The sequence below is a fragment of the Saccopteryx bilineata genome, chromosome 3, assembly GCF_036850765.1.
Source record: "Saccopteryx bilineata isolate mSacBil1 chromosome 3, mSacBil1_pri_phased_curated, whole genome shotgun sequence".
NCBI lineage: Eukaryota > Metazoa > Chordata > Mammalia > Chiroptera > Emballonuridae > Saccopteryx > Saccopteryx bilineata.
The window spans coordinates 203,322,580-203,348,368 of NC_089492.1; the positions used below are offsets into that span (position 1 = coordinate 203,322,580).

The 25,789-nt window shown below is 44.1% G+C and overlaps 2 protein-coding genes across 4 annotated transcripts; one reads left to right on the forward strand and one right to left on the reverse strand.

The window, feature by feature from the left end:
• Positions 1–4,886: 4,886 nt before the first annotated feature.
• On the reverse strand, positions 4,887–6,716 carry LOC136328981 (centrosomal protein 20-like). Of its 3 annotated transcripts, none has more exons than XR_010730123.1 (2): positions 6,037–6,716; positions 4,887–5,512 (listed from the first exon to the last, which is right to left on the reverse strand). XR_010730123.1 is itself a non-coding variant. In XM_066264949.1 (2 exons), the coding sequence occupies exons 1-2, from the start codon at positions 6,702–6,704 to the stop codon at positions 6,070–6,072; spliced, it is 525 nt and encodes a 174-aa protein (XP_066121046.1). In that variant the 5' UTR covers positions 6,705–6,716; the 3' UTR covers positions 5,884–6,069. The 3 variants fall into 3 exon arrangements, 2 of the variants coding, with proteins under 2 accessions (XP_066121046.1, XP_066121045.1); XM_066264949.1 differs by lacking the exon at positions 4,887–5,512 and having other exon boundaries at positions 5,884–6,164; positions 6,275–6,716; XM_066264948.1 differs by lacking the exon at positions 4,887–5,512 and having other exon boundaries at positions 5,884–6,716.
• A 1,199-nt stretch (positions 6,717–7,915) lies between these two features.
• LOC136329974 (uncharacterized) lies at positions 7,916–11,380 on the forward strand. The gene is made up of 4 exons (XM_066266519.1): positions 7,916–8,086; positions 8,440–8,589; positions 9,205–9,315; positions 11,183–11,380. The coding sequence occupies exons 1-4, from the start codon at positions 7,916–7,918 to the stop codon at positions 11,378–11,380; spliced, it is 630 nt and encodes a 209-aa protein (XP_066122616.1).
• The last annotated feature ends 14,409 nt before the right edge of the window (positions 11,381–25,789 follow it).

A 25,789-nucleotide genomic window follows, 5' to 3' on the forward strand; every position in this document is an offset into this window, starting at 1 on the left:
CTGAGGGAGAGGCTACAGACCCATCCTCAGTGCCTGGGCAAACTTTGCTTCAATGGAGCCTTGGCTGCGGGAGGGGAAGGAGAGGGGGAGGGGTGGAGAAGCAGATAGGCACTTCTCCTGTGTGCACTGGCTGGGAATCGAACCCAGGACTCCTGCATACCAGGTCAACGCTCTACCACTAATTCAACTGGCTAGGGCCTTTCTCATTTTTTTAAAATTCTTGAGTCTCTCTCTTTTCTCTGTTGTGTCTCAAGTTGCCTGTCTTCTTGAGTCTCTCTCTTTTCTCTCTGTTGTGTCTCAAGTTGCCTGTCTTCTATGTCACTAATCTTCTCTTCTATCTGGCCTGTTTCTATTAGCTAAGCTTGTTACCTCATTTTTCAGTTCACGAATTGAGTTTTTCATCTATGTTTGATTTGTTTTCATAGTTTCAATTTCCTTGGTAATATATTCTTTGTGTTTGTTGAGTTGTTTTTTGAGCTCCCTAAATTGCCTTTCTGTGTTTTCTTGTATATGTCTGAGTATTTTTATGATTTCTATTTTAAATTCTCTATCATTTAACTCCAAGGTTTCCAATCTATTAAAATTGCTTTTATATATTTTTTCCTCATGTATCTGTGCTACATCTCTGTCTTTTGTATCCATGATATTTGATTTCCTTTTCCTTAATGGCATCTGAGGGTGATTCTGTTAATAACACTAATGAGAATTAATAAAGAATAAAAAGTAAAAAAATAGACAATGAATAAAAATAATTTTAAAAATTATTATTTTTTTCTTTGAGAAAACACCATGAAAAACTGAGAATTATATTATGCTAAATGAAACAAAAACTACCTATAACAGAGGGCCTGTGTTGGAGAGAAGTGACAAAGGGACCAAAAATAAAGTAGGGTCCCACAAAATGCAAAAAAGGAAAAAATTTGGATCAAGAATAAAATAACTTGCTTGTAAATGATGGTCGAATGAGAGATATAGTGAAAGAGATAAGAAGAAAACAAGTAAAATTATTGTACTAAGTGGAACAAAAACTACATAGAATGGAGAGCTGGGGTTGGGAGGAATGCTAATGAGTTAAGAAGTGAAGTAAAAAGTTTGAATCTCAAATAAAATAATTTGTGAGTGAGGATCAAATGAGAGGAAAAGTAAAACAGAAAAGAAGTAACTAAGAGAGAGTGAAAAAAAGAAAAAAGAAGAAAAAGAAGAAAAGAAAAGTTAAAAAAAAGGAGAGTGTTACGTGTTTTGGAGTGTAACCCTCATAGAGAGAAAGAAAAAAGAAAAGAAAAAAAATGGGAAATGTAACACTTATGAGTATTATAGTTCAAGATGAAGGGAAAAGAATAAGACGAGCACAGGATAAAAGGACCAAGGTGGAAGAAGAAGAAAAAAATAAAGATAAGAAAATGTTAGAAACAAAAAAAAGTGGAAAAATTTATAAAGACTGTGGATTATTCTTGATTTTGAGAGGTTATCTTCTTCCTTTCTCTTTCTTCTCCTTCTTCCTGGTCACTGGCACTGTACGCCAGGCTCTACCCCTGTGTCACGCTTAGGTAGAGATTTGCAGTTGATGTGTCGCTATGGCGATGTCATATACTAAGCCTCAGTCTCATTGGTAGTCAGGGCTTGTTATCATTTGCAGTCTTCAACAATGGGACAGTCATTTTCCCAGAGCCTGTCTCCTAGTCTCTCCTTCCTGAAATAGCAGCCTGGTGATCCAGCTATGACGTTGCCCCTGCCACTGCCTGGAGAGTAAGAGGCTCAAAGAGCTGGCAAATCCCCACTCTATCCCCACTCAGTTTAGAGCTCTGGGTAAGGCTCTGTCAGTCAGTGCCGCCAACGTAGTCAGGCAGGGCTGGGAACTAGTTGCTTTCAAGGTATCTTTCTATGAGCCTCCAGGCTTGTCTAGTATGCTTAGAATATGCTATTGTGCAGGTGAACATTAAAAAAGAATAAGGAAGGCCTTGGCCGGATGGCTCAGTGGTAGAGCATCAGCCTGATGTGCAGGAGTCCCAGGTTCAATTCCCAACCAGGGCACACAGGAGAAGCGCCCATCTGTTTCTCCACCCCTCCCCCTCTCCTTCCTCTCTGTCTCTCTCTTCCCCTCCCACAGCCAAGGCTCCATTGGAGCAAAGTTGGCCCAGGCGCTGAGGATGACTCTATGGCCTCTGCCTCAGGTGCTAGAATGGCTCTGGTTGCAACAGAGCAATGCCCCAGATGGGCAGTGCATCGCCCCCTGGTGGGCATGCCGGGTGGATCCCACATGCGGGAGTCTGTCTGACTGCCTCCCCATTTCCAACTTCAGAAAAATCCAAAAAAAAAAAAAAGAATAAGGAATGTAAATTTGTGATTTCCACATTGAGCAGCTACCCAGGCACCCACCATAGACAGAAACCTGATTGCAAGTGCTATTTTAACAACCGGTTTGAAGAACTCAACAAAAAACTAAGTATCAGTTCTGCTGAACAAGTGCAAATCGGCTAAATCCTACCACTGCTTATACATATATAGTATATATATCAAAATTTTGTTACACTTTGAATAAGTCTACAGAACTTATTTTTTCAAGTAGACAAATAAATATAAATTAGGTGCAGATCATACATATATCTGTTCCTCTGATTTTAAAGATCACTGCGCCTTTAATCAGATTTAATGACATCCATGGACCAATATGCATAGAATGTGTGAAATTTTAGCCACTGTCTTAGAAACCACTCTGATTTGGCAAAGGACTGAACAGGTACTGTATAACCATAAAAGCAATTAATTCTACATGCTCTTTTGTGAAAACACTAGGTTTTATATACAAGGGAAAGTAGGGGGTTAGGGGTAGCCTTTTTTTCTGTTACAGTAATAGCTGAAGTCTCATTGTTTCAATTCGCTGTCATGGAAGTTACTCTCTGAAGCTAGAACTTTTACCTCCTATGGTCTAATTAGGCTAGGGGCACTTTAAAAATGATGCTGTTATCAGAGATATTACTAGTTTCTCAGTTTAAAGACAATTCTGAAAATACATAAGGAATTTGGAATTGAACTGATCTTGATTTTGAATAAATTATAAGACTTTTAACACTTTTTACTATGTTGAGAACTTAGATGTCATTCATTTGTAAAATAACTTAACCATTCTAAAATGAAGGTAAATTTTCTGAAATCTATACAATTAGAAGGCAGGTCAGAACTTTGTATTTTGTAGTAATGAGAATATCATATTTTTGACTATTGCTTTTCTGTTAATTTCTTTAAATTATGAAATAATTCAGAAAAAGATGAATATAATAGTTACATCTTCCTCAGAAATGTTAGCATTTGCTGTATTTACTTAAACTTTTAAAGGAGAAAATAAATTGTAGAAATACTTGAAATGCCCCTCACAAACTATTCTTTTTCCTACTTCTACAGCAGGTAACCCCTCTACCAAGTGTGGTCTGCATCCTGTTCATATTTCTCTATTTATGCCACATGTGTCTTTATTCATAAATTATACAGAGTATTTTCACGTTTAATATAGTTATTGCAATAATACCATTTGAATTCAATGTAGTTGAACTTATTCCTACTATCTTATTTTGTATATTCTATTCTTTTCTTTTGCTTCTTTCTTCTTATTTTCTCTCTTCTGCTCAAATAATTGATTTTTCTTGTTCTCAGTTTTTCTCTTTTTCTCAATGGGCTTGGAGGTTAACATTCTTTTTGTGCTGTCAGTGCTTAATACCTTAATGAAGTCTAAGGTTAATCAGAACTCTCCAGCTTCTTTCTGAGCAATAGGAACCTTGACAGCTATAACTCATTCTATACTCTTTGACCCCTTTATCTTTTACTGCCCTCCCTCCCTTTCTTCTGGCAACCACCATATTGTTGTCTGTGTCTGTGAGTTTTTGTTTCTTTGTTCACTTGTTGCTTTCTATTTTCTATCCCATAGATGAGTGAAATCATATGGGTCTTTGCTTTTCTGACTGATTAATTTTGCTTAGCTTCATATTCTCAGGATGCATCCATGTCATCGCAAATGGCAGCATTTCATCTTTGTTATGGCTGAATAGTATTCCATTGTACATATATGTACCACATCTCTTTTATCCAATCCTCTATTAAGGGACACTTCTGCTGTTTCCATGTCTTGGCCACCATGAACAATGTTGGAATGAACATAGTGGTGCATATATCTTTAAGAGTACCTGTTTTCAAATATTTCAGGTAGATACCTGGAAGAGAGTTTGCTGGTTCATATGGTAACTCTATTATTACTTTTTTGAAGACCCTCCTTACTGCTTTCCATTGTGACTGTACCACTCTGTACCACTTTACATACCTACCAGCAGTGAACGAGGGTTCCTTTTTCTCCACGTCTTCTCCATACATGTAGTTGCCTGCCTTACTGATAACAGCCCTTCCAAAGGTATGAAGTGGTATCTCCTTGTAGTTTTGATTTGAATTTTCTTTAATAACTAATAAAATTAGCTTCTTTTATATATCTGTTAACCATTCATATGCCTATGAGAGCTGAAACAATAAATTACATAGAAGAAACATTGGCACTAAAACTTTTAGTCCTTGGTCTTAGAAAATATTTTATGAACTTGACCCCAAAAGCAAGGGAAGTAAAGCCAAAATAAGTGAATGGGACTATATCAAACTAAAAAACTTCCCCACAGCAAAAGAAACTGCCATCAAAAAGACAAACGTCAACTAACCAAATGGGAGAAGATATTTGTAAACAACATCTCTGGCAATGGATTAATGTTCAAAATGTATAAAGAACTCATCCAGTTCCTCATCAAAAAAAAATTAATAAAAAATGGGCAGAGGCTGTGAAAAGACACTTGTTTTCATGATAATCACTTTTTTTTTCTTTAACAATTTGTTTTATTTAGATAAAAATTCTTGATTAATCTGTAAGGAATAAACACTGACTAGCATCAAGTATAAAATCAAAAGTTTCAATAATTTCCAAAGGTAGCACAGAATCAATACTCTACAGAGAATGCCAGTTTTACCAACAGCTGCCCTTACCACTTTCCCTGTGGAAGACGTTTAAGCTGAACGTTGTCAGCGTACAGGTGCTGCTGCAGCTGTGTTCTGAATACACCTTCTGACTGTTGCTAATCAGGTGCTGTCTACTGTAACAGTTTTCAGCGAAATCAGTCTGTAGACTCTACATTATAAAAATATCTTAATAAATATCAAAACAGCATTTTAGAGATAGCATTACAATAGCTCTTACTTTTTTTCTATCCCAAGAATAATAACTAACATTTAATAAGACTTTCACAGCCCAAATAACTAGGGGTTGGCTGTTTAATAGCTCATTTTATAATTGCACAACTGAAGGCCACATGGACATTACAATGCCATCTTTTAGAAGGTACTTTCTGGATTTTCCTAAAGCCTGTCTCTTCATGCTGATTCCACATTCTTCATGTAATAAACTCTTTGTTTTACTTACAGCAAACTGAAAAAAATTAGTTTCTCCTCTACATTTTAATTAAATTTTCCAGTAGAAGCCAAAATGATCCTAGGAAAGAAAAAGTGCATTGTTACCTAGTTTCAGACTTCAATTTTAGATAGTAATTCAGATATTTTAGTCTAATTATAAGTGGTTATATAAAAAATAGCTAATCAAAAAGATCAAATTTCATAGAAATAATTTTTCCTTTAAACTACTTAAAAAAAGAAAGCATGAATTCTTCTTCTACAAACCACTATAGTTCCAGCCTGAGGGAATTTAATTAATGTACCATGCTACACAGCAGATGATATGGTTATAAAGACCTGGATTTTTTTTTAGGAACAACATACAGGGTACTACAAAACCTTTTCACTTCTCACAAATCTAAGGACCTTTAAAATACTTTCTAAAAACAATACATTCTCTTTCAAGTCAAATCCAGTAAGCTACATGACAGAGTGAGCTTTTATTCACAAATGCAGTAAAACATGAAATACTAAATGTTTTGCAGAAACTCAAATGTCTACAAAGTATAAATATTGGTGATACATTTTGGTAATGAGAAAATAAATAAGTTATTTAATGCATACAATTTTAAGATAAAAGATAGCCAAATGGAAATGTCATCTTTTCACGATTTGAGAAATACGAAGATCTTCATTTTCAGTTTTTTTCCCCTCCTCTTTTCTTAGGTGGTCATCTTTTTGTTTCCTGTAGACTAGCTTCTTTCACCTCTTACAATGCAGGTCTGCTGCTGTTCAATTTTCTCAGCTCTTGTTTGTCTGGAAAACCTTTCTCTCTTCCTCTTATCCATTCGCTCTCTCCCACCAGGCTGTCTACCACAGTGTGGGTGTGAAGGCTGAAGTGAAGGTCCTTTCAGAAATGTACTTTGGATGCTGTCCTTAGTTCCATGAATGAAGTGAGCTAAAATCCCATATAAAAGAGGTATTGTATTATCCTTTGAGTCTTCAAATGCATTTAGTTCATGGATGAGAAACTGCCTGTCCAATGGAACGGCAGGCTGACCAGATTCTGCTATGAGGACAGATGCTGTATACTTATATTTGTTGAATTCCAAATACTCTCGAATTAATTCATTAATAAGAAGGTTTTCATGAGACAATGGTGGTTGGGGTTCACCATCATCATTTAGAGCATTGAAAACTTCAGCTCGAATTCTCGCTTTTAAGTGCCCCAAGACTCCCCTTTTTTCCAAGGTGTCCTTTAAAACAGCCTTCAGTTCGGCGACACTCGCCATTTTTAACGGCCGCCAGCGGCGCGCCTCCGATAATCACTTTTTGATGTAGGCTATGGCAATAATAGTTTATGCTGAGCTTTATAATCACATAAGATTTCATCTTTAGGTTAACAAATAACAGTAATAGGTAAAATAATATGTTTTACTTTAAATTAAGGTAAGTTTCAGAATCTCGGCCTTTCAGAAGTTATAAGTAATGGCAAGGTGCACAGGTAGACAGAGAACTCACTGAATTTGATCTCAGAAGTATTTTACAGGTGACCACTCTTGTTTCTTTGAAAATTAATACTTTTATTACATAACTCTTACTTATGTGTTAGATTTTACAGACCTCTGAATGTAGTCATTTTTCTTTTAAATTTTCCATTCTTAAAGTCTGCCAGTGAAACTTTTATGGAACTTCAATAACTTGAAAACAGTCAAGTATGACTATTTAAAATTTAACATCTAAGATGAAAATGCACCAATACTGATACTTGCCAGTACCATTCTGAAGTGACTACCATGAATAAATTTAAGTAGAACTAATTTATCTCATTATAAATCTCCAAACACATTTTTTAAACATACTATTATGAAGGAGAGGATGCGAGGGTGATTTGGCTGCAACATCTGTCACCGCACTGATCACCAGAGTTGATTCGGCTAATCTGGCTGGCTAGGCAGGTGTGCCCTTCCTTCCTCACCATTCCAAGTGTGTCCCTCCCAAAGCTGCGCACTCGATCGAAGAGGACGACCTTCCCCGATAGAGCCGAGGACCATTGTTCAGTCAAGGGATAACGAGCAGCTGTGCTTCCCTGATATTACCTAAAAAAAAAAAAAAAGGTGATTAGTAAACGTTAAACAATTTATAGGTGCCATAGTTCTCAAGAACAAAAGGGTACATTTATAGGTTCTGTGTTATAGTATATTTAAAGTAGAGCCGCTGATGTGGGCTAACTGAGGTCATAGTCTTGCAAACAATTGAAAACAATAATGAAAAGTAGCCACAGAGAAGAATGGGCAAAGAAAACGACCAGTCATCAGGCAGAGAAGGGCTTCAGTGGCCCTGATTGAAGAAGAAAGCCCAGGTCATGGAACCTGGAAGGGTTGACCTCACTTCCTTGGTGACCGACCTCCAACAGGAATTAGGAGTCTGGTAACCAGGCACCCACATTCCAGAGACAGCGTCCAGTAGAGCTCACTTGACTATAGACAGTCAGGAGAGTAGGATGTTTCTCTGCTGCTTCCCGTCCTTCCGGGGCTCTGGTCGGAAGAAAGCCCGGAGCGAGAGAAGTTCCTGTTGCTGGAGACCATGGCGCAGGCGCCACCGCCGGCGCCAGTCGCCCTCTGGCACGAGGAAGCCTCAGGTGACCATGGGCAGCCCCGGGCAGGGTCATCAGGTCCAGGTCCCACCAGGGCGTGACCTGCGCAGCTGCACATGAGTGAGGGGCGCTCATCTTGGGCAGGGGGGAGTTGTGAGGGGTTAGAAGTCTGAGCAGGTATGTTGTGCTGAGCCCAGGTCATACCTGACGGGAAGAGAAGGTGAGTGAGTGCTGGGGACCAGGCTCCTCTACCCACTAGCTCCTGCAGAACCAGAAGGCGTTTTCCCATTCTCTCCCTGGCCGGAGGTCTTTGCAGGTGCCTGTCCGAGCGTGATCTGTGCAGCTAAAGTGTTGTGGACATTGCCTCCAGGGGTGATGCCGAGGCTGGCCACTGATGCTTCCTAGCCTGGTACCATTCTTTGTCTTTGTAGAGCCCCGACAAGGACAGCGTAGAGGAGCTGCCTGACAGGTTCACTTACGCCCTCAGCCGGTACGACGGACCAGTGCGCCAGGCCAGGAGCAGCGTCCAGTGGTGGTCTCAGGTGGGAGCTGGCCGAACCAAGGAACCCGAGATCGCTGGGGTAAGAGTCCACCTCCGTAAGGAGTCTGTACCTCCAATCCTCCTGCCCAGGCCCTGCTCTAGTAGAAACACAGTCTTCACATGCAGTTTGGAACCATAAAAAAATTAAATTAAATTAAATTCTGGGTGTCTTGGCATTCCTCTGCTTTCAATTGCTTATCTCCATGCCAGGTACCCTATGGAGCTCTCAGCTCAACTATTTGTGCTGACCTTCTCCAAGCTTGCCACATCATCACACCTGAAAGGGCAGTTTGAACCAAACAACAGCAAAAAAATGGGTGTAGAGAGGAGATTAAAGTATTGGACAAATGTCACTATAACCAGCCCTCTCACAAAGCACAACAAACCACTACAGGCCAGCCAGGTCTGGAGCTCTGGCCCTATTCATCTCCACAGTGTCCCATAAGGAGGTCATTTTCCACAGTGAAGCGGCCCTTCACTGCTCTTCCTACTTGTCGCGATTCACTTCTGCTGTCCTTTCAGCAGTGCGGCCAGGAGTGCCTGCGCTGTGTGGTCAGCCTGCATTAGTGTGCTGGGTCTGCCACAACACAGGAGCACAGGTCAGGGGGGGAGGTCCCCAATGCTACTCGCTCAGTCCACGGCTCTGTCTTTGCAGAGCTCCCACAACGACATCGTCGAGAAGCTGTTCCATGGTCCCGACCACTTCACGTATCGGATCAGAGTGCAGCAGCACCAGGCCGACAGCACCGTCCAGGGCACAGGCAAGGTGAGAGCTGGTCCGGGGGAGATATCCTTACGGGTGAGACCATAAGGTGACCAGATAGGGCCAAGAACCTAGCCTCAAATCGGGGCACTCCCCCCACCAGGGGTCCTCCCTGGGCTTCCCTCCCCCCCCCCCCCCCCAGAGTACAGAGTCCCATGTACTCACAAACAGAACAGGACCTCCGGACCTTCACCTCTCTCACCTGCTACATGGGGCGATAGAAAGACCCTCCTCACATATTTGTAGGAATGTGAGAGAGAAACAGAAATATGGTCTTTCACCTCCCAGTAGACCACGAGCACATTCATGGCTTTCCAGCTTTGTCATTTGAACTACTTGGCCCAGGTGTCCTGAGAGCAGTCAGCTCCACTGTTCTTGCAGACCGTCTCAATTGATGGAGGGAATTGATGACAGTGCCAAAGCCTTTCGGTGCTGTGGGACATTGGCCTAATTCAATCTGGGGCCATGTCAGCAATGCTGCAGGGAACACTTGAGTGTGCCCGGATGGGACGCACTGGCCGCTTGCACACAGAGGCAAGCTGGGCGGAATCAACTGCAGACGTGGATTTTCCTACAACTCCGGAGGCTACAAGTCAGACAGGAGGTGTCACCAGGGCTAGGTCCTCCCGAGGGGTCTCTTCTTGGCTCGTGCATGACTGGCTTCTATCTCGGTGTCCCGTGGACTCCTCTCTGTGCTTCCCTGTTTCTTCCTTCCTCTTCTAAAAACACTGGTCATACTGGATTAAGGCCCACCAGTCTGCATTCACTTCACCTGAACTCCTTGCTTAAAGACCAAAACTCAAATCGAGGTATACTCTGAATTTTTCGGGGATCCAAAGTCATGTGATCTGGGTGACACCATTCATGTCACAATGTATACACTGCCCCCAGCTGGAGACGGGCGCCCCAACTGGCGTAAGAACACGCGCCTGGGAAAGTCGAACAGCTGCAGCCAGATCCCAGATGAAAAGGTTGCAGCAATGACAGTGCCAACATCACTTTTGTGATGATGGCCGTTTCCTCTCCCACAGCCTGGCCCAGAGAGTCTCACTCATTTACATTTCTACCAACACAGAGCAAGGTGTCCAAAGCAAGCACGGTGGTACGTGACTTGCAGCTGCCTCACGGGGACTTTGACACATTCGTCAGCCCTTCACCAGCCACTTGCATTTGTTCCTTCACGAGCCATCTGCTCAGTTGCCTGCCTGGTGGTCGGGTTAGTCCAGTCTGGAGTCTCCAGGCATTGCCGCCCTTGGCTGAAGTGGGTTCTCTATTGTGAGGGTCTCAAACATACTTTCATGGAAAAAGAAGAAAGACGAGTGTCTTTCTGGAAGTCAAAGGTTTGCACGGGCTGTGTCTATCCTGCACACTGTCCCCAAACTGAGGAGGGGCAATGTTCCCCAGAAACTCCCAAAAGTCCACGTCAGGAGCGCATCAGCTTCTGGTAGCTAAGAGGGAGTGCTTTACGGACCCAGCTAAGGACAGGCCTCAGGTCTGACCTGCATGACCTTGAGCAGCCATCAGACATCCCACAACAGCCCGTGTTCTCATCTCTAGGACGGAAATATTTCTTAAGGACTCACAAGAGCAATGCTCTCCATATAGACTATTCATACAGGCAATTCTGATGTTTTTCAGCTAAAAATCTATGCCTAGAAGGTAACATCGGTATAAGCGTGCACCCACCCAACAAACCTGTGGGTACTTTTCAAACCTAGAAACTTGTTCAACGTGGGTTCCTCTATAATCCCTTCTTCTGAACACCCCTCAGGGGCAGGGAGTCCCTGAGGGAGCTCCAAGCCTCAGTCCCGCTAAGGTCCATAATGATGTCACTGACTGGATGTCCCTCCTTTTGTCTCCCCTCCCCCAGTGTGTGGCTGAGTTATGGCTTCACTCCCGTGAGGTCTGCAGGATGCGGGCCCTCCAGGGAGGCACGCTGGAGAAGGTGGGGGCCTCCATGCTACCAGCTTTCCCGGCGGGAAACATCCCCTGCATTTCCACCTTCCTGTCCATCCACCCGGCCTTCTCCGGAGCCCAACAGTTCCTGGACCAGCTTTTTGTTGGGTGAGCACATGCCCCCTCTTTGCAACAGTAGTCTCTTTGTCCACTGCTAGCTGAGTCTCCAGAGTGACACCACATCTCTCTGAGCTTCAGTCTGTATCTCTGAAAAGTGCGGTGATGGAGGAGAGACCTCATCAGGTTCTTGCACAGACTACTGTGCGGACAATCCACGGCAGCTGCTTCCCGGGTGCCTGGATCTGCAGAAAGGGCTGTTGGACGGGAGGCTCCTGTCAACGGCTGCGTAGTCTCTGGGTCACCCACGAGGTCCACTGCCTCGCCGTTCAGCAGCCGGTGGCATTTCTGATGCAAAAACACACGGAAAAGTACCTGTCAAGGAGCTTGGGAGTCCACTTAGCTGATCTGATCCTTGTCATGGAGTTTGATGTTGCCACCTTAGGAAAGCCTGGGCATAGCAGGGGGCCTCAGGCCACCCAGATATCTGGGATGGTCTGGTTGGAGTTTCTTCTTTGATGAGGTGAATGAAGTACCCAATATAAGTAGACATTTATTAAGACACTTAGACTAACTCAGTGAATGAAGCAGATTCTACGCCCAGGCTTTAGTTCTATTCAGTGCATCACACTCACAGTAGACGTCATCTGCAGGTCCTGGCCACCGTCCATCATCCATGATGCCATCAAGGTCTTTACCACGTCTGGAGGCTTACCTCCTCACAAGGACCAAGGCGACACACCCCAGGACCAATTAGAAAAGTGAGTGTGGTCTTTGGATGCAGCGCAAGGAGAACCTCCTGTGTCAACGTAGTGGGGGCTGAGGGCCCAGCAGGACAGTGGTCTTGTACATGTTCTGATTCCCAAAGGAGACCTGAGCTCTGCTGGCTTCCATTCCAGGAGGACAGGAGACAGAGAGGACTGTGGAGGGGACCCCTGGCCTCACTGAACCGGATGGGCGGGGTGGCTGAGATGCCCGCACAGTCCCACACCCACCTCAGTCCCATCTGGCTCTGCCCGCCCTTCTCCATGGTCACCTCCACTGATTACCAGCACCAGGCTCAAAACAGGAGATGCTCACAAATCCATCTCCATCCTCAGGCCAGATGACCTGGTGCATGGGGGGCTGGGGTGGGCAGTGTCCAGGACCTTCAGGAGAAATGTCTGTGGCAAAATGAGTCACACAGACCCCATGTTAAGCCTGCCACTCTAAGGACAGCCACACGGCAGGTCGGGAGAGGGCTGCCTGGGGCTGTCCCCTGCATGGGCAGGGGCAGGGGCAGGCACAGACGCGGTCTCAAACGAGGGTGCCATGGCAGGGTAGCGCGGAACGCACAGACCAGTGCTCTGACTCTGCCGCCCCACTGCCTCTCCTCAGGGCCATTGCCTGTACCGTGCCTAGCTGGCCCCACCGGTGGAAGGGTTTCGGCCCGCCCTTCCTCCTCCCCTGGTTCCGGCTGAAGCAGGCCTTGGAGCTCGTCAACTCTGCTGCCTTATGCCATGTGGGCCACCCCCAACTCAACTGGGTCAATCAGCAGCATCGAGAGGCCACGCAGGCCATGCCTGAAGGTGCGGGAATGCAGTCTGGGACGGTGATCTGGGGATGGTGTTCCATGGGCCGGAGTTCCCGGAAAGGTATCAGCATCCTTCCTGTCTTTGGGAAGGCACTGGAGAGTCGCGAGTGTGCGGAAAGCTGTCTCTTTTTCCTGCTCCAGGTCCACCTGCCCAGCTCCAGAGCACTGCAGAGCCAGAGGAAGGGCCTGCTCGGGGCCCAGCGCCTCGTCCAGCCAGAGGTCTCGTCCCTGCATGGCCAGGTCTGAAGTCGTGCAGAAGACGCGATGGAGGCATCTTTATGAGCCTTTCAGCTTAAGGTCTGATCGGTTCTAAGCAATGATTTTAAATAAATAAGTAATGTCAGGGTAATGCACCCCACTCCCCACTAATAAAATAGCAAAAAACAGTAATTCCCCACAAACCAGGCTTTGTGTGTAAAATGTAGTTCATTAAATGAAATAGTATGGAACCAATAGAAATAAAGTTGTTGATTAAAGATAATGTGTAGACGTTACCTACCTGTATATACACCAAAATATAATTGGGCTCATCCGCTTGTTACGTATGGGAGGATGCTCAGTGTAGAACTTATTTTTTAAATAACTTATATAACAGATTAATATTTTCTGACAATTCTACCAATGTAATGCGACACAATGGAAAAATAAAATTAGGAAACGTTGCAGCACTACATTAACACTTGTGAACTCTAGCAAGGGTGACAGCGATAAGCGACCGTTTCTTGCTTCCTTTGTTTTCTGGTTTTTGTACGAGGACTATGTATTTATAATGAGACATTTTAAGACTGTATATTTTTACATACTACACTTTACGAGTCTTTAAAATCATCAATATTATCCTTCTAAACTCTCCCTGGCGCCATTTTATTTCTTCATATTAGCATATTAGAACTACTAACTACTTGATGGGCTACATTCTACTTTCCTCATTGTTTAGTTTGATTTGCTCTTGGAATGGCAATTACCACAGAGTAGCTATTCACCGTGTTAAAATCTCTAGGGATAGATAGGGAATTGTTTTGGCTGTAATGACAATCATTCAAAAGAACTCCCTCCACTAAACACTTTGTTAATCATTGCCCTTCATCATTGTGCCCAAAATTTAACACAGCAGTGAAATTCAACTTCAAAAAAGGCAGTGATTTCACTAAAACAGGATGGTATGAAAATAAGGTAACTAGTCTCTGTCTTACCAGAAGAGCCACAGTTTAAAGACACAGTTGGAACAAGCTATAATTTAAAGTAAGGCCAACATTTTAAAACGGTTCAGGCAAATCAATAAATATAGAAATGCAACCTGTTGGCAAGTATTTCAAAAGAAGATGTGCTGTGTAAGATGGAATCACACCATGTAAATCCACACAGAGACGGGCTTAACCACCCAAAGGCGGTCACTCTCGCGCTTACACCCTACACTGAGGAGAAGACACACGTCCCACCTTTTGATTCATATTTCCTTGGACTGAAAATCAGCAATCAATAACCCAAGCGAAAAAGCCACTGGTTTCCAAAAAGAAAGACCTAAACATCTACTCTACATGAAGTTTAAGGTTCACTTAATTTTAATTAATGTAAATTTTATTTTTTTAAGTTCTATGTGGCTAATGGTGACCCTACTGGACCGGGTAGTTCAAGATACTAGCTAATACATGTGAAATAGCCATCCCGGAATTTCGGGATACCTTTCCTCCACAAGTCCATTCAGAAGACTCATGCAGGGTCGTCTGTATTCCCAGTGTGCATAGGAGGCTCACCATCAGACACTTTCCAACTGCCATTGCCCTTACCACCTCCTGCTGGGCAGAAGCAGCCTCCTCAGTAGCAGTTGATACTAAACTGCCCCATGTCCCTTGCAGTGGGAGAGTTCTGGCCAAGGGTTCCTGAGGGAGAGGGTCACAGCTAATTGATTTCTGAGACAATATTTTCCTCCCTGAGAACATGAACGGGAGTGAAGACAAGACTCCACTCCTCTCTTTCATGCTGGGAGCCGCTGCCACCTTCCTGTTGCTGGCAACCACCTTGTGGCCATGAAGAGTTGAAAAAAGACGCTTACCCTGACATCATCCAGCAGCTGAATCAATCGTGGGTCTGCCTACCTGTGGATTTATTTTCTGAGAAGTACAAATCCTTATTGTTTTAGCCATGTTACCCCTGTATTCTGTTAATCCAATCAGCAGTCTCCACACTAAATGAGGTCCTTACAACTCCTCGCGGTGGGCTAGGTCGTATCATTTCAGGGTAGTGCCAGAAGCGTGTCAGTGTGGGAGCAGACAGGAGGACCTGGAAAGACGGGAGAGACCTGAAGGGAGCATCAGCAGTCTCTCAACTGCTGCAGATGGGAACTTGAAGACACAGGCAGGACACAGCTCTCAAGGGGGCTGGGCGAGCGGGACGCCCACGAGGATGCGAGTATGAGCAGAGGGAAGGGGTGAGGGCTTGAGAGGTCCGGAACAAGGAGCAAAGGTCCGGTCAGGGAGGGCCTGAAGGACAGACTGAGGATGGTGGACTTATTGCTAAAGGCCACAGGAAACCGCGTAAGCTTTGAGGAAAAGACGTGATCACGCGGACGTCTCCACAGGTTGACGGGATCACTGGGGGCCGACTGGACGGGCAGCCGAGAAGCCTGCAGATCAAGGAGAGCACATCTCATCAAGGAGCCACGACGACAACCCTCCACGCGACCTCTGATCACGGCAGAGAATTGTCTGGTTGGAAACCGCAGTGTTGAAACAGGTGACACCCGAGGTTTCCTAGAGAACTCGCCATGGTCACCCAAGCAGTCATCAAACACCACCTGCAGAGGCGGCGGCTAGGCCCCCCAATCCTGGCTGCGGATTCTGTGGACCGCACGGGGGCGCCTCTCACGCCCATCCCAGGTGGGCCCCACCAGGCCCCTGCCGGTCGCTTCTGTGGGCTCCGGACAAGAGGGCATCAAGCCTTGCTGAACTCAGGGAAAAGAGAAAAGGGTCCGAAACCCAAGAGATGACCACACCGAGAGGTCTCTTACTCGCCCACTAAACAAAGGCCAGCAAAAGGAAGAGGTGGGAGGAGATGCTGGCTCCGCCTACCGCCCTGCTATCGCCAGATATTTTCCTCTGCCCCGGCCCGCCCACCTCCTGCCCCAGGCCTGTCCCTGTCCAGTCCCACTCCCGGTCCTGGCTCCACCCACCGCCCTCTTATCGCGAGAATTCTCCCTCGAGCCTACCCCACCCCTCTTCTGGCCCTGAGCGGCCTCAGGGCTGCAGTGGCAAAGTAAAGAAAGGCAAGAAGGAGTTTCAGGGCCTTTTGAGTTCCCTTTGGGATGCAGGTATTTGGGACACTTTCCACTGGCCTGTGGTTCTTTCTCCCCCACCTTAACCGGCCTTTTAATCAGCACAGGGAGAGGTTAGAAGAACAAAAGGTCCACACCCCCGCCAGTCTCTAGGCAGTTGGATGCCCTCTGCCCCAGCCTCTTCCCCATGGGCCAGGTCCTCTTGAGCTGCAAGTGGGAGTTGGTGGACAGGGTGGGGGTGGAGTGGCTCAGGCTCTTGTGGGTGGATGCTGGCCTAGCCTGCCCTCTGCTCTGGGCTGTGTTGATAGAACTCACTCCAAGTTCCAGGCGGGCGACATTGCTCTAGGTCAGGGATCCCCAAACTTTTTACACAGGGGGCCAGTTCACTCTCCCTCAGACTGTTGGAGGGCCGGACTATAAAAAAAGCTACGAACAAATCCCTATGCATACTGCACATATCTTATTTTAAAGTAAAAAAAACAAAACGGGAACAAATACAATATTTAAAATAAAAAACAAGTAAATTTAAAGCAAGAAACTGACCAGTATTTCAATGGGAACTATGGGCCTGCTTTTGCCTAATGAGATGGTCAATGTGCTCCTTTCATTGACCACCAATGAAAGAGGTGCCCCTTCCGGAAGTGCAGCGGGGCCAGATAAATGGCCGCATGTGGCCCGCAGGCCGTAGTTTGGGGACCCCTGCTCTAGGTGCTAGCCAGGTGGCCTGGGGCATACCCTCATCCAACTCCCCTCATCCCCCAAATGCTAGCTTTTGTAATTCTGGCTACTAACAATGTGTATGAAGGGGATTAAGCAGGGGTGGGGCCTCTTAAATCTTAAATCACCTAATCAAAAATGGCCTCAATCTGAACTGTAGAGGCCACGGTGATGTAATGCCAGAGAAGTGGAGGGGAATGCTTAGTTAGACACTTTGGGAGATGAACAACACTGTTCACCTATACAACACATCTTTCAGTCTTTGTACGTGGGCTCTGTCCAGCTTGGAATGAAAACATAATAGTACCCAAAGCCGACAAAGATTTCTGAGCACCTACCTCCATTAGACGCTGTATTAATGTACACACCCAGTACAAACATCGCATCTGGTATTTGTGAATGCCACTATGTTTAAATTTTTTTGTTATAATTTGGTCCATCTTGGAACCAAACCAAGGGTTTAACTGCTTTAGAATGCAATGCACCACACCTTTCCCAGGACCCAACACATGGACCCCAAGGTATTTCATATCCTCATAACAACAACTTGTTCTGATTTCATCTGCATTGCTTGTACAGTGCATATTTTTATGGATATGACCAGACTGAAAGTATTTGTGTCTATTAAGAAACAGTACATCATCAATATCCGGTTCACTTCTATGGCCATTCAGTAAATGGATGCAACGTGCTAAATCGCTAAGCAGGAGACTTTAGGAAGGGTATCAGCCATTTTGTGACTTTCTTGCCTTGGAATTTACTTCTAATGGTAATTTAGAAAATTTAATAGCACCATTTTGTTTTCATTGTCTCTCCAACTAAATAGCAAGTCATTGGAATAGTAATCCAGCTCTGTGATTGCTTGAGACGCTTAGCAGGCTAAGCATGAGGGCACTAACCTCCACTCTCGGCGTGACCAGTGCTATGCTCAGCACTGTGGCCAAATCACACAAAGCACAAAGCAAGTGTGTCTGTTTTTCCAGGGTTGTAGTTCTCTAATTTTCCTGTATATTAGATTTTTTAAATTTTGATATTCAGATAGTAGTGACAAAATCAAAATCAGGAGGTAGTCTGGTCCTGCATTCACACCCCCATTCATTTCAAGGGATATAGCACCTGTATCCTGATATTCAGCCAAAAACTTGACAATAGTTTTCTGCTCAGCTGCAGCATCAGGCTGGACAGAAGGGTCATCTAGTGGGATTGGGCAATGAGGGTGCCTTTCAGGACTGAGAGCACTAAAATGTGTTCATCATTTTCTGTTTCTCTCATTTTTATACCATATTGCCTCACTCACCTCCCCGTCTTCTGCCTGATTTGAAGGTGATGCCATATGGACATTAGTGTCCTAAGTGCCAGGTGTCTTATCATTGGATCATCTTGGGTCCACACCACAGACACTCTGTGAAGCTCCAGACTGAGGAACTGCACTGCTTCTTAGCCGCGAAGTGGGGCGTGGGAACCAGGTGAGCCTCTGTTCGAGAAGCCGTTGGGTGGTGGTCCTCCTTCCTTGCACCTTGGCCTGCACCTTCAAATGGTAGAAGGGGTGCCTGACCAGTCTGACACTATTCATTTGACTCAAACAGCGGGCACTCCCTGAATGGTTTCTTTAATTCTATTCTGGCTTCCTCACAGTCCATCTCCCATAGCAGCCAGCATGGTCGTTTTATAGCACAAACTGAACCTTGTCTTTCCCTATTAAAAAAAAATTATTTCCCATGCCCTGGCTGTGTAGCTCAGTTGGTTAGAACATTGTCTAGAAGTACAGAGGTTGTCGGTTTGATCCCCAGTCAGGGCATATACAGGAACAGGTTGATGTTCCTGCCTCTCTCTCTCTCTCTCTCCCTCTTTCTCTTGCTCTAAAATAAATCAATTTTTTAAAAATTTGCTGTTGATTTGAGAAAGAGAAGCAACAATTCCTTGTTTCACTCAGTTATTCATTCAGTTGTGCACTCATTGATTGCTCTTCATACATGCTGTAACCCAAGATAGAATCCATGATCTCGGGGCACCAGGAAGACACTCTATCCACTGAGCCACCTGACCAGGGCTTCCTCTCCCATCTTAAGGCTTCTCTCTTCTGAGAACAAATTCTGAACTCCTCGCCAAGGCCCAAAGACCACACATGAACCACCCTGCCCACACCACCAAACGTACCATCCACCCTTCCTTTCCTTTCCTTCTACTCCAGCCACGCTGAGCATGCCTTGCTTTCACCAGCACTATAAATCTCACCCTATCTTGGGACCTTGCTTTTGCTGTTCCCTCTGTCTGCAGTGCTTTCCCCAGAGCTCTGGGGAGCTGCCTCCTCCCTTCACCCTGGGCTCAGTTCAAATGCCACTTCTCCAAAATGCCCCTCCTCTGACCCTCCCACATGTTCCCAGGCTTTTTCTGCCTCAGCTTGACTGTGAACATTGTCCGAGAATTCAAAAGGTAGCTTTAGGTCTACTTGACGTTAGACATGGTGCCCTGGTTGTCAGGCCCCATGATGGGACAGGCTTAGTGACCACCCATGGGAAGGCCATTCTGAAATCTCCCCTTTCTCCATCTGAAACCCCCTCAGGTGGGGAGGAAGAGAAGAGCTATTTCTACATAGGGGGGACCAACTAACCCTCCCAGATTGAACTTTCACTGGAGGTGGGATCTTTAGATCTAAAACTAGGGAAGTCCCAGGAACACTGAGACAAGATGGTTACCCAAGGACCCGGATGTTTAGAGAAGGTGTGACAGTTGGCTTGAACTCCAACTGAATCACTTAAGTCCACTCTGTTTTATTTATTTATTCATACAGTGGTACCTTGAGATGCGAATTTAATTCGTTCTGTAATCGAGCTCGTAAGTCAGTCAATTCGTATATGAAACTGCCGATATTGGACCCGTGCGCCAACACGCCAACTAGCGGCAGCTTCCTGAATCACAACTAGTATCTCGGAATTTCACTTGGATATCGAACAAAAATATGGACCAGTCACAGCTCGTATCTTTAAAAAAAAAAAAATTGTATGTTGGTCTATTCGTATCTCAAGGTACCACTGTATTAGCTTTGCCCAGGTCATGGAAGTTACATACCAAAGAACAAATGTTTTTGTAATACCCTGTATTGTAGTATCTTGTATAAATTTATTTTGGATTTGATAGGAAAACACCATGCAACACACACACACTAAAAGCAAATATGTCTGAACATTTAATGGGGCTTGGTCCCTAGCCCTTTGCACAGTATCTGTCATTTAACCTTTATAAATATCTGATAAAGTCGAACCAAATTTAACTGAGTACATTATTGGGTCACATTTAAAACCTCAGGGCCAGACAATCTAGAGAAACTGAGATGTTGCAGAAGTTCCTCACAGCAGTAATCAGAGAAAGACTTCATTGTTTAATATAGCTGGTTACCACTACTTCTGGGACAAACTGATCTTTCAGTTGAGAGGATGGCCTGACCCCTGGTGGTAATCCTTAGCATTACTTCCTCTTAAACCACAATTAATTACTGGGCTGGGTGAATTTATTGGACATAGAATCATCAAAGGTAAGGGCTGGGAGAGTCCCCACACTATAACTATATTTCTAACCACAGGTATAGAGAAGCCTGACAAAGAATATTTCTTAATGATTTGTGAATTCTTTTATATGAGAATTCTCATAATGGGGTAGAGAAAAGGAAATAAAATAAAATCTGTGGAATACTTACTGAACTATGTGTTCTGTATAATTTCCCCTCACAGCAACCTTGTAATGTGGGTAGCATTATACCTAGTTTACAGACGACAAAATGGATACTCAGAGACGTTAAGACAGTTCTATGAGATTAAACTAGTAAAAAGGTATGACACAATTATTTCTTGCTCCAAAGCATAAATTCGAGATATTACTCCGCATTTTGCCAAGTGTTTAACAAACCACTTCAAAAAATGTATTGCAGTATAGTTTACATATAATATAATAGATTTTTTCAATATTTCAACAAAGTTATCAACATGCTACATTTACAACTAGAGTACCATATCAAAACCGGGAAATTAATATTGGTACGGTATAGGTATGTGCTATTTTATCATTTGTATAATTGCATATAACCACTCCTGCAATCCAGAAAAAAATGTTGCATCAACACAGAGACCCCCTTTATAGCCACACTGTTCTGTACTGGCCTCAGCCTATCACAGCACAGTGATAGCATCAGCTGGGAACACCTGGGCCACTCACTGGGGCCTGCACTACTTGTGGCAACCCCCCACAGACATTCCTCCTTTCCCAGCCTATGCTGTGACTGAACTGGCCCCTTGTGGTTTTCATTATGATTGATTATAAGACACATCTCAGCAACAACCAACTTAAAACTTTGAAAAGACAAGATATATCACAAGTCCTAGAGGGTCCGAGGCACACCCGGAGCCATACAATAAGGTCATGGGGGAGGGGAGAGAACAGGAGAACAGAACCTGGGGCTTTGCCTTTCTTGGGGCTGAGGGTGTGGTGCCTCGGTTCTCCTGGTTCAGTGTTTTGGGAATTAATGCAACCAAAGGAAAAAACAGGATCTCTCTAATGGTCAGTTGTTTAGATCAACCAGGGCTTTCCTTTTTTATCTTTTTTACTATTTTTTTTATTGTTGACAGAGACAGAGAGAGCCAGAGAGAGGGACTGTTAGGGACAGACAGGAAGGGAAAGAGAACCAGCACTTTCTAAAAGGGGAATTGTCATAAGTGAGAAAGCGCGTCTCCATCTAGTTGTGTAGCTGGCAATGTGTTTATTTCAGATCAAAGTCGCTGCTTCAGCAATAAGAAAGCTAACGTCAGCCACTTACATTAAAATAAATCCAGCTCTACGCTCAAAGAGTTGCAGCGTAGTCCCGATACTTCAAGGTTGCAGGTTTAGTTCCCAGTCAGGGCACATATAAGAGTCAACCAAAAAATGCATAAATAAGTGGAACAACAAATTGATATTTCACTTTCCCTTTGTCTCTCTCTAAAATCAATCAAAATAGAATTTTTTTTTTAAATTAAGCTCATTGTCAGGCACTCATACACACCCTCAGCTCTCTCTTCCAGCACTTCTCTACGTGGGACCATTAATCTCGTCTCTATCTGTACTATGTTATTTGACAGTGTGATATGGTGGGAATCATACAGCATGTGACCTTTTGTGATTGTGATGTTATTTGACAGTGTGAAATGGTGGGAATCATACAGCATGTGTGTGCCTTTTGTTACTGCTTCTCATTTCACTCGGTATAACACTCTCAAGTCCATCTGGGTTGCTGCATAAGTCATCAGTTCATTCTTCTTTTCTGATGAGTCAAGTTCTATGGGATAGATGTACCTCGTTTCCTTAACTATTTACCCACTGAAGGACATTTTAGTATGAGTATGTTCACTCCTTTTAATTGTAGTTGCTTTAATTGGTGTGAGGTTGTATCTCAATGTATTCTTAATTTGCATTTTTATAACAGATAAAGATGTTGACGATATACTATAGTGTGCTTATTTCACGTCAATATATCCTCTTCACTTGAATGACTTTTTGTTTTTTTGCCTATTTTCTAATAAGATTCTCGTAGTCATACTTCCTGGAGATTATAAGTGTTAACATTATGCTGTATATATATTTACAAATTCTATTTCTCAAATGAGTCACTTTACATTAGTATAGTTATCAGAAAATATAAATCTGGTTTACAAGTTATTTAAAAATCAAGTTCTCTACTGAGCATCCTCCCATATGTAACAAATAGATGGGCCCAATTATATTTTGGTATATATACAAGAAGGTAACGTCTACACATATCTTTAATCAACAACTTTATTTCTATTGGTTCCACAGTACTTCAATTAAATGACTATATTTTACATATAAAGTCTAGTTTATGGAAAATTACTGTGTCTTGCTATTGTACTATATGGGTGTATTCCCCTTACATTACTTATTTATTTAAAATCATTGCTTAGAACCAATAAGACCATAAGCTGAAGGCTCATAAAATGCCTCCATCACGGCCTTTGCACAGCTTCAGAAAGAGCCTGGCAAAGGCTAGACATCTAGCTAGACCAGGCACTGGGCCCCAGAAGGCCTTTCCACTGGCTCTGCAGTGCTCTGGATCTGGGGAAGTAGACCTGGGTCAGGAAAAAGAGACAGCTTTCTGCACACAACTGACTCACCAATGCCGTTCCAAAGACAGGAAGGATGCTGATAACTTTCATGGAACTCCTTCACAGTGGCTTGCCATGATTCCCGCCTCCTGGGAGAAACATCCCTGTGTATCCACTGAGTGGTTAGGGACTGGCTTCGAACAAGTTAGAATACAGCCGTGATGGTGGTATGTCAGGTCCTGTCTATTCTCTCATACTCTTACTCTTAAGTTCCCACGTTTTCTTGGAACATCTCTTATATGCTGTCCGTATGTGGATCCGTGACTGTGTATCAGACCTCAGAATGGGAGAGCGAACGCCACGGTTTTGAGTGGCCCTATGTCGAGGACCCACAGGAAAGAACCGAGACAGTGCCCGGGCCGGCTGGCAGGAACTGGCACTCTCAATCTTGAGGAGGAAGCACCCAGCCAAACACTGTCCTGATGCCTGGGCCACAGAACTTGGGAGGTTATGTTAATTAAGCTGGGTTCTTCACAGGTGCCAGGCTTGAGTGCACTGTAGTGGGAGCCTCAGTCGTCCCCTCTGACACCGGCAATAGTACGAAACACACCCTCTCTGAGGTTATCGGGAGTGTTCAAGAATTAATGTTTGAGAAATGGTGAGAACACTTGGTATATCACAAGGGCTGTGTCTTCACGTTTCAAATAAGTTTAAAACTTCTTCTTTCCGTGTCTGTAAGCTCTTGAGGGTTTGGCCACCATGAATAATGAATGCTACAATGAAAATAGGGCTGTATATATCTTTAAGAGGACATGTTTTCAAATTTTTTTTAGGCAGATACCTGGAAAAGGGTTCGCTGGTTCATCTGGTGACTCTATTCTTAATTTCTTTGAGTAAATTTCCTACTGTTTCCCATACTGGCTGTGCCAGTTTACATGCCTACCAGCAGTGAATGGCGGCCAAAGATAGGAGGTATGCCATTAGCCAAGAGATGTAATGAATGAGTGATACTATGCAAGGCCTTGGAAAGACCCTCTCTTGCCCTGGCCTGACATCACCCATGGCAAGAGCTGGATCGGACAGACCATCGATGTGCAGGGGTCTTGTTTTTGTGTGGGTGTGTGGGTGTATGTTTCTTTTGTCCAAGGAATAGGAGGGAAGATAGAGGGACAGGCTCCTCCTGCATGTGCCCTGGCTGGGATCCACCTGAACACCCCCATCTAGGACCAACGCTTTGCCCACCTGGGGCCATGCTCCCAAGCGAGCTCTTTCTAGCACCTGAGGTGGAGGCTCCACAGAGCCCTCCTCCATGGCCAAGGTGGTGACCTTTAAACAATCAAGCCACAGCTCCAGGGGGTGGGGGCAGTGAGTGAGAAGAGTAGTGGGAGGGGAGGAAAGCAGATGGGCGCTTCTCTTGTGTGCCCTGGCTTGGGATCGAGCCGGGGACATCCACATACCGGGCAGACACTCTCTCACTGAGACCACCAGCCAGGGCTCAAGTATATGACTCACTAACTGCTCGGCGTATACCTGGAACTAATACAAAATAGTATTGAATGTAAACTGTCATTGAAAAAGAAGAACTGTTTATATAGTTCTCACAGAAGATTGTCTTGCTTTAATATAGAGGTTTCAAAAACACTTCTACACAGTGGTGGGATTCAAATACTTTAACAACCGGTTCTCTTCCCTTTGAAGGATGAGCAGGACCCAAATATTAGAGCAAGGCTCTACTCTGGTGATGGCCACTCAAATAGCAAATCCAAATACTTCACACATCCCCAATGAATGTGTTAAGTATTACAAAAACAATATACCAAAAGGGAGCTTATTATTTCATATATTTTATATATACTTAACTAAGAACAATTAAAAGAGGTACACCAAACTAGGTTATGTTATCAGAAAGAGTTTTAAAACATTCATCAGAGGTACTAAATATCATTTGACAAAACACAATAAAACTTTTATTTAAGATATTTCCAATGGCACCTTGTCGCCTGACGGCTGTTTGGCACTTTTCCTCTTTACATGACATGTTTGTGTATTGAAGTAGCAAATGCGAGTGAAGTAAAACGTAGTATTTCATCAGAGGCATAATCAGTTTTGGGAAATGAATACATAAATATCACGTGCCATGAACCAGCGCAGCTAGTAATTGTCCAGGTCCTGCGTGAGAACGGTGCGCAATGAGGAAAGAAACTCAGAGAGTAAAAGGATGGGTTTGGGAGGTCTCTGTAAGCTGATAGCAGGCCAGAGCAAAAGCAGAGCCCCTGGTCTGCTTTAGTATATAGTGCAGAGCCATATGCAAATGAGGAAGTCTCTGAAGCAAAGTGGCTCATCTGAGGCATAAATGGGAATTCTCATAAGAGTGCACCACCCCCCATCACGGAACAGTCAAGGGTGTGGGGAAGGTCTTAGTCTTAGAATGGTGTGGGAAGATCTTAGTCTCAAAAGGCTGTGGGGAAGTGCTTAGTCTTAAACTAAGCCCTAGGCAATACAAATTTTGTTCAGCTTATATAGCCTTTCTCCCTCATACCCCCTTTTTTAATTTTTTACTCTAGCTCATGCGCTAAGATTTGCACTCATCTGATTGCCCAGATTCCAATTTAGAGGCAGATCAGAAAAATATAGAATAAACAGAAAATTACCATAGCCAGTGTTAACAGATACCAAAACAAGTATCTTAAGACATTATAGGGATTAAGGCCTTTAAGCAAATTCTTAGCCAATGTAAGAGGATCTCTAATAGAGTCTTTGCTGTTTTGAACGCCCTTAATATGTTCACCAAGTCCGTTCTGACACATCACTATT

Excerpts from the sequence above, each read along its gene's own strand:
- LOC136328981 (XM_066264948.1), bottom strand. The coding sequence starts at position 6,704 with ATGGCGAGTGTCGCCGAACTGAAGGCTGTTTTAAAGGACACCTTGGAA.
- LOC136329974 (XM_066266519.1), top strand. The coding sequence starts at position 7,916 with ATGTTTCTCTGCTGCTTCCCGTCCTTCCGGGGCTCTGGTCGGAAGAAA. Across the intron at positions 8,590-9,204 it reads AGGAACCCGAGATCGCTGGG|AGCTCCCACAACGACATCGT; the intron begins GTAAGAGTCCAC and ends CTGTCTTTGCAG. Across the intron at positions 9,316-11,182 it reads CCGTCCAGGGCACAGGCAAG|TGTGTGGCTGAGTTATGGCT; the intron begins GTGAGAGCTGGT and ends CCCCTCCCCCAG.